Source organism: Diadema antillarum, unplaced genomic scaffold (assembly GCF_040938485.1).
Source record: "Diadema antillarum isolate AM-2024a unplaced genomic scaffold, OU_Dant_1.0 seq00000682_RagTag, whole genome shotgun sequence".
In the NCBI taxonomy this organism is placed as follows: domain Eukaryota; kingdom Metazoa; phylum Echinodermata; class Echinoidea; order Diadematoida; family Diadematidae; genus Diadema; species Diadema antillarum.
This window is the reverse complement of record NW_027271587.1, coordinates 2,739,648-2,748,408: the sequence shown is the minus strand read 5'-3', so window position 1 is coordinate 2,748,408 and position 8,761 is coordinate 2,739,648. Positions and strand designations below refer to the sequence as shown.

The following is an 8,761-nucleotide window of genomic DNA, read 5'->3' as shown; positions in this document are numbered from 1 at the left end:
GAAATTTGCTCTTTTTTCAAAAATTAACATTTTGTGAAATTCTCTGTATATTTTTCTTATATCATTCTATGCATATGACATCATACACTTTAGTAGTCTTCTAATCGAGCAGTGACTGCACAGATATTTTAAAATTCTTAAATTTCCCCCAAACTTTCACTGATGTGTTCTAATTAGTAATATTACTGCATTCACTCAATCCACATGTATGTGAAAGTGTACTTGTCCTTTAAGCTTCTGTGACATATTTGTTGCTTTCTGTTTCATGTTCAATGTATTTTTTTGTTCAAACTCAGGGACTGCATTGTTTCTTGGTATATACTGACATACATGTACTGAGAAACTTATCATTTCAAAAGCAAATGTATGCAATGAATCACAAGGTAAATTTGATTTTGAATACGAATCTTACCCTGTTGAAGACTAGTCCTGATTACTCTTGGGTGGGTGTTTATGGAAAATGCTTATATAGCAAAATCAGCTCGTCCTCAACGGGTTTAGTCAGATGTCATTTCCATGAAGGTTCAATCCTCTCCTAAAGTATAAGTTTGAATTAACTATGTGATACATAAATGAAAGCTTAAAATAGCTCTAGTTGAAGAAAGAAAAAACAAAACAAAAGTGAAAAATTTCAGAGGATAACTTCCAAAGGGTAAAAGTCAAGACATTGAATGACCTTCAATGCCAAAATCCATTGATTTGCACCTTTCATTGACCTCACTAGCAGATGCTGAACTTCTGTTGTTGTTGTTATTGTCTTATCATTAAGTTAATGTCTTATTTATTGGTCATTGATACACGATTGCTCTATTTGAAGTTGGTCCCCATGCATGTGTGCTCGACTTTTAACTTACAACTGTGTAAATGTATACGTAAGTTTTGATGTTTTACAAATAAATGTCAGCCTAAGACTGCAACACACACAAAAGTCAGTATTCATTGTGTTCTTATCAACCACAAATCATTTATTATGGAAATTCTTTCTCAAGTCTTTAATCCTATACAAAGAGTACACATCTAATTCATAAGTTCCCATCCTTTGTCTTCTATTTATATTTTTCTATGGGAATTTTGGTGTTTCATCTGCACAGAAAAGAAATAACACTTGTTCTCAACAGTACAATAGCTTCTCACTTTTGTGTTGATAACAAAAGAAAACAGACACAAAGACCCAATGGTTTAATAATTTTAGGCAGGTTGTTGCCAATATCACACCGAATTTTAGGTTGTGATTTATCGCTCTTCACGATTGTAGAATGCTGCTAATTATACATTCTAGGAGTCAGCTTACCAATGTGTGTGAAGATTGCACATTTCTCATTACATGCAGAAAAAAACAATTCATTAATTCATGTCTTACATATTCATGATAAACGTTATGCATACATCTTGTGCCTGAAGACTTAGAGATCAAGCTAATATGATTAAGTACAGTACTGCACATAACACATACAGATTCACCAACATACATACAATTGTGTACACTGTATAATCTAGGAGGTACTAATAATCTCTGTGTACCTCCTTCGTCTAGTCTTCTGCTACTTATTCAACATACTCATCTGCATATTTCATTCTCTTGTTTGTTTTTGTTTTTTATTGCAAGTATACCAGCCACTTTTGTATTCTGAAGAATCAAGTGAATGGTGAGGTTGTTGTGTGTAAAACCTGCACACACACACACACACACACACACACACACACACACATACACAGCACACACAAAACCGAACATCATCATTACAGAAAGTGAACACTTCAATTACATGGTTGAACAGAGTGTTAAAGGCTACCTTAACATTTGTACCTCTCACCTACTGGGTCGTTTTAACTGTAAACTGCATAATGAGATGAAAACTCAGCAAGAGTTAGATGCCATATTTAAGCCTTGTTCGTTTATGACTGCTTCTACATGAAATCAATAAGTATTCCTATAGTGTGAGTCGAATTAATATTGACCAAAAGAAAAGAAAAATTGTTTTTCTCATGAAATTTCATGAATGAACATATGCACAGTGACATAAGAACAAATGTATCCCAATGAATTGAAATTCACAAATGAATTGTATGAATGGGACTATCAGTGACAGGGGAGGTCCCAACCTTTGTAACTAACGCCTACAAGCTGCTGGAAAACAACCGCACACGTATGCATTTACATTTTTAATTACAACAGACGTGACTGCACAGGGCAATTGCTCATCTCACATGTTTACATGGCACCCAGTTCTTTGATTTTGTTAAAACGGTTATCAATGAAGGAGAACAGTGCTATTTCTTTATCAAGCACACAAGGTATGCTATTAAGACTAGGCACAGTGAAAACACACTCCCCGTCACACTAAACTTTGGGGTACCACTAAACTTTGATAGGTGAAGTAAGTCTCATTACACACATGTACTTTGAGAGAAAGTGGCTTGTCATGTTAAGCATGGTCGATAAATTCTCCCACTAAAGTTCTCAAGAATATGCTACATGTATTCAAGGGATTATCTGAAAAAAAAAAGTTTAAAAAAGTTAATGCCTGGTACTTCATCTAAATATCTGGAAGACTCATAGCATTATGCAGGAAAGCGGCACATGTTGCGATTTTTTCCTAGACATCTTGTACATCTACATGCCCTAAAAAGGAAGCATTTCACATATCTGTAATATAGTAATATCAATTCAGCACCTCTGTTACATCTATCTAGCAGGTCCATGTGCATTCCCAGTGAAAGTATGGATAACAGATTTGGAACAATTGCTTTCTACCAACATTCTTCCCATGAATTCAACATCAGAAGTCAGCTCATAGCTTCCCTTTGTCAAATTCTCTTTCCAAGCAATCACTGGTCCACCAATAGTTGAGTATCAAGTTGTGGATAAGACTGACGTAATGCTAAAGGCCAGATGACTGGATAGACTTGCTTGTGAACTGGCCTACTAAATACTGATAATTTCACGAAGGGGAAAACCCATTCTAGAAATCTCTATGGCCAATTCATGCAACTGCCTGCCATATACAAACCTTAATCTCTCTTTTGAGGCCACGGTATGAATGATAACACACAAGCTAGTCAATCGCTACACAAAATTGATATATTGTTATACTCAAAATATTTTCTTGAGGTTTTTATTTTCGCGAATTTTACGAGTCGGGTGCTATTCGCAAATTTAAAAACACGCAAAAATATTAACTCTCATCCTGACATGAATGTGATGTGCACGTATGCAGTTATCCATTTGGTACTGTACTCCACACTCTTGAATTTAACCACTTGCGAAATTGTCTGGAAGTCCCTATTTGCAAAAAAAAACCAAACCAACAAAAAATAGACTTGCTAAATGTATGGCGCATACCGTAATTACTGCTATGATTTAAAAAATTCAGTTGCTACAGAAGGATAGCCATTTGATGATACAGGAAATACACTGTACATGCATGAACAGAAGTAATATCTCTGACTGAAAACAGTGGCAATTATTACAAATCGTCCGTTGAGAATGAGAAGGGCGTTAAGTTGTCTTGAACACTATGGGTTTAGTGGCAACTTAACGCCCTTATCATTCTCAACAGACGAAATGCACTTTGCATAAATCGACTGTACACTGCAGCACAAATCATGATAAATAGGAACACAAGTCTTCACTTGAAGACGATTTCATCAAACACAGGTAGAAATTCTCAATTTGCAATAGAATGATACAAAACATATATTAATATATTAATATATCAAACATGTAAGTACTAGGGCTGACTGAGACTATGTCACAGGGTAGAATCAAACAATACACTACTTAATTAAATATTACACTACCACATAACACAGAAAAAAACAAACACAGTTATACCTCACATTTTCAACCACAACATGTACTTCTGTATGGCTACATGAGAATAGTAAAATAATATTTGGCTCTTCAATGTCTGGCATTATTTTGTGACCCATAATATTTGCAACAAATCTACCACATAAACATACATCACTGTGATGTGACAGAGTTTGTGAAATAAGCCCCCACTGTAAGAACATGAAACACAATACATGTAATAAAACAACTAAGCACAGGCACATACTTTATACCAGGGTCCTGGCAAAAAATTTACATTGGTGCCACAACGAATTAAAAAAAAAATGCACATGTTTGACAATTTTCTTTTTAATGTAAGGTACAACAAAGGAAGAAAGACATTGTTTAGGGAGAGAAGGATGAAGAAAAAAAATGGAAAAATGGAGACGGATAAGCAGAAATTCTGAAGAAAGTGTCTACTACACTGGTAATAACAATATGTTGGCTATTTTGACACTACCACACCAAAAAACCTGAACCCGCTTCATTTCCATCAAATTTTATTTGAACATGGCACTTTGCATCAGAACAGCACATACCAAACTAAACACGAACACCACCCAAAGGCTTGGCCTTAAGGCCCCATGTTCCTCGGAACAACCCTAGTTGTGCATTTGTTTGGTTTTAATGTCTCAGGCTCTTCAAGATGCCTCGGGCATTTTTTTACAGTGTGGAAATTTACACACATTTTGTCCAATGTGGTACTAGCCCAAAGATGAAAACATAGAGATATTTGTTAACGCTACAGTTTACTGCCATTATAACAAACATGGTTATAACAAAATTCTCATTACAAAGAAGTGAAAATTCAGGTCCCAAAGTGATCATCTATATATCTTTATATACTTTACTGTTTGGCTATAACAAAATTCTGATGTAACAAAAGAAAACTGCCAGTCCCGAGGACTTCATTATAACAGACGTCGCCTCCATTTACACATGAATAAACATCCTTTTAGTCCTGTGTATGTACAGTCACCACATTTAGATATGTGTTAGATTCCTGTCACTACACAGAGCAGGAAATATCGTGTTAAGATTTCCTCTATAAGAGCATGAATGCTGTGATGATTTTTGCCAAAGGAGCTGCAAATCTGTGGCAGAGTAGGTTCATGCAACTAGGATGATTTACAAATACAGGCTGATAATGTACATGTAACCTCTTTTGTGAGGATTACATATCAGGCCGGTGTACTCCATACATGCCATCCATTTAAAGAGAAGGGTGAAACCGTGTTTTACAAGCACAATTTATGTTCAACTCTGTTGCAAAAACAAACAAAAAACAACCCCAAAACAACAGCAATTTCATTACTGTCTAAGTTTCCTTATGGCGAGTGCTCCAGCAAGATATGACTTGGAATGACTTTTGGTTAATTAATCCACAAACAGAAGTCACTTTTCTATACAGTGGTATACTGAAGATAAAATATATCAATATATTCTAAACCTAAACAAGAAAACTACCACCAATTGAATATAAGCTGGTAGGAATGAGTTAAAGACCTGATGTCAGCTCAATGCTTCATAATAGCAAGGAGGGGTGTCCCAATCAAACAGAGATTGGATTACTTGACGACTCTGCTCCTGCTGTCAAGTCACAGGTCAAAGGTCACAGGTCCTCTGAGATAGAATGATACTTAGAGCTGGCATCAGATAACAGTGCCATTCTCACTCACAGTCACACATTTTCTCCTTGTGCTGGGCTCTATACATTGGTAGAAAGAAGGTAGGTTATATAGCTTGGAATGAATTTGATTCCTGGGATATGGTACGGGTATGCTGACATGGTCCTCCAGCAATGTCATCTAATACATCAACTTGAAGATGGACATCTGACAAAGCTGAACAGCCCGGAAGTGTATCCTTGGCCACCATCTGTCCTCACATGGGTGTCAAACGCGAAATTTCGCTTGCTGATGACTCTCTTGGATAATCTTAGATGCTCCACACAATCAAGATATATGATGGCTAGGACAACAACCACGAAATACGGTTTTTGTCCATGGCAAAGACACTACTTGAGATGAGGAACACACAAAAATTTGCAATCAGCTCATTCTTTCCAGCCGCCAGCAGGAATGGTTCTCAAGGAAAGAGTAAGGAATGCTTTCTTTTCTCTAATTTGTCCTAAGAACAATAGTTGGAATCTAAATATATTTTCTCCTTATGCAACAATAATATCTCTTTTCTTTCCGCCGTACAATGTGGCAACTCCCCAATTTCTATGATGGTATCTTCCAGTACAGAGTCAATCTTTGTTCTTCTAGATTGTTCTTCTAGATTGTTCTTCTAGATTGTTCTTGATTACAGTTCTAGCTTTCTCACAACGGTCATCTCCCATTCAAGCATCAGAGGCTCCCGCTGCCGTCCACATCTCCAAACGAGTTCTGGTAGTTTAGGCTGTTCACCTGTTGGTGGGATGGAGAGAGTGTTCAACAAGATCAGATTGCACACTTTGGCATCTGCCGAAATCACACGATGTGGCAAGCATGAAGGTCTGTTTCTGTGTAAGAACTTTCAACATACTGTCCCTGAGGTGACAAGACCTTGTACTACTATCTCAACTCTCTTATATCAAAAAACTTTACTCAATTTTGGATACTAAAAAATACTGATTTGAAAAATCTGATCAGTAGAATTCGATAACTTTCATATCTGAAAACTGACTTTGACGAAATCTCAACCATGTGTATTCTATTTGTCAGAAACAAACGTAAATAAAATGCAAAATTCAACACAAACTATTACATTGCCTACTGCCTGAATGTACTGCAAATTACCCCAGCATGGAATTACTACACTGTCGATGCTTTTGACCTTTGACCCTTCAACTGACCTTCATGTCATGTTCGATGACGAATGGTGGGATGTCCAGCTGGTCAGGGTGGATGGTGGAGTACAGGGAGTGGACGGCACCCAGGGAATGGACCTTGCCCTTGATGCTTGAGGCGGTGAAGGTCGTGAAGTACCACGTGACAAGCTGGTATGGGAAGAGAGCAAGGTGGTAGGAGGACCAAAAATAAACCACTCTGCTGATACAGAGCAGGCTAACATGAAGACTCTAAGAAACAATGGATGACTGCTGATTAAACCTTCCGCAGAAACCAGCTGTATGTTCTTATGAATAAAGAGCGAGAAGTATGAATTCTTTTTTTGTGGTCCAATTCCACAAAATTTCATTTGATTTTTTTTTGTAACGAAAAGTACACATACCCTTGACTTGTTACTGACTATTCTCCCTGCTTTCTGAAAGAGGTATTACGTCAAGTGCACTTTCACTATACCAGGAAATGAAAACATTATTCTCCAGGAAACAGAAAATTGAATTCTCTTTCTATCAGTTTCCTTTTGCAACTTCACAAACTGTTGTAGTCACTTCTCATCCAGTATTAAACTTTAAAAATTCATAACTTTTGAACTGATCGTCCAATTTTCCTAAAACTTTGCTGATGTGTTCTATCAACATTGCTGCATTCCCTCAATTCAGATATTTATATATATTTGGGCTTCATTCTCGTTAGAAACTAATTGGTTAAAATCCAGGGGACTTGAATAGACTCACTCTGGACCAGAAGGTTGGGTGGACAATGTACATGGCCTTGAGGTTCTTTCGATACCGGTTGTCCACCATGTGGTAGACCTCCTTGAGCCAGTTCAGTTCTGGCTGGTTGTCGGCGGTGCTCAGCGTGTGGAAGTACACGACCACGTAGTCCTGGTTGACAACCGAATCCAGGAGATGGATGACGTAGAGCAACACCTATTTGATGAGATGACAAATTGCACCGTCCTGATTGATTCATTACATTTCCAACCTGGAGCAACTTAACCCTATCTTCACTGGGGTGTCAAATTGACCCCCCTCGACATTTCGCGCCACGATTCCGCAATGCGCAAAGATTTTGCCGCACCATTTCATGACTTTTTCCTTGAAGTCTCCTGCAATTTTGAGGCCAAATTTGTGGTGTCTGGGTACACCATTTTGAAGTTACATAATGTTGTGCTTGTGCATGTCAACCCCAAAACAGCTCAAATTCATGACATTGTGAGCAAATCCAATGCAAATTATGTTTGTTTGTTTTTTTTTGTTAAAAAAATGTTGATATTAATAAGATTATTTCAACTTTTAAATCATTGGAATTAATCAATTCTAATGTAGATAAGCTTGAAAAAATGCCTGCAACAAATTTTGGCAAAAAACCCAAATAAACAATAGAAACAAAAGATCGAAAAAACAATAAAATACATAAGAAATTCATAAAACAATAAAAAAACAAAAGAAATCGAATTTGATTGTGTTATTTCTTGCAAGAAAATTGTTCCACGTGTCTTGAGGAATTCTGACACAAAATTTAGCAATCCTTCAATCTTTTTAAATAGTGGAGCGGCATAGCCGAACAATTGTGCATTTTGTGATAAAAGCACCAAATTTCGTACACAGGTTGAAAATCACGTTCAGATTAGATTTAGATATTGGGCCATCGTAACTAGCGCCCTCAACGTCCATGGCAGCCATTTTTCAAAATGGCTGCCGTAAATGCCATGTTTTCGTAAAATTTGCTAATTTTAGGAGAAAAAAAGTCAATAAGATTTTGGTTACAAATGTGAAATTACATTCAAAATAGATCTAGATATCGGGTCATCGGATATAGCGCCCTCAACGGTCATGGCAGCCATTTTTCAAAATGGCCGCCACAAATGTCATTTTTTTTTCAAAATATTTGCTCACTTCAAAAGGGAAAGCCAGTAAGATTTTGCAAACAAGTGGGAAATTACATTCAAAAGGAGTTGAAATATTTTGTAATTGTTAATTGTGCCCTCAACGTCCATGACAGCCATTTTTCAAAATGGCTGTCTAATGTGCCACTTCTTCGATGATTTTGCAAATTTCTTTGCCCATAATTGTTAATTACATTCAAAATAAAT

General features: G+C 36.8%; 1 protein-coding gene across 1 annotated transcript in view; it reads right to left on the bottom strand.

Moving 5' to 3' along the window:
• Positions 1–6,055: 6,055 nt before the first annotated feature.
• LOC139737099 (protein GDAP2 homolog) overlaps positions 6,056–8,761 on the bottom strand; it is a 66,837-nt gene continuing 64,131 nt past the window's right edge. The window contains exons 10-12 of the mRNA XM_071647776.1: positions 7,401–7,595; positions 6,675–6,818; positions 6,056–6,246 (exon numbers count right to left, since the gene is read on the bottom strand). Coding sequence (XP_071503877.1) covers positions 6,187–6,246; positions 6,675–6,818; positions 7,401–7,595 — 399 coding nt within the window. The 3' untranslated portion in view covers positions 6,056–6,186. The remainder of the gene's footprint in view (positions 6,247–6,674; positions 6,819–7,400; positions 7,596–8,761) is intronic.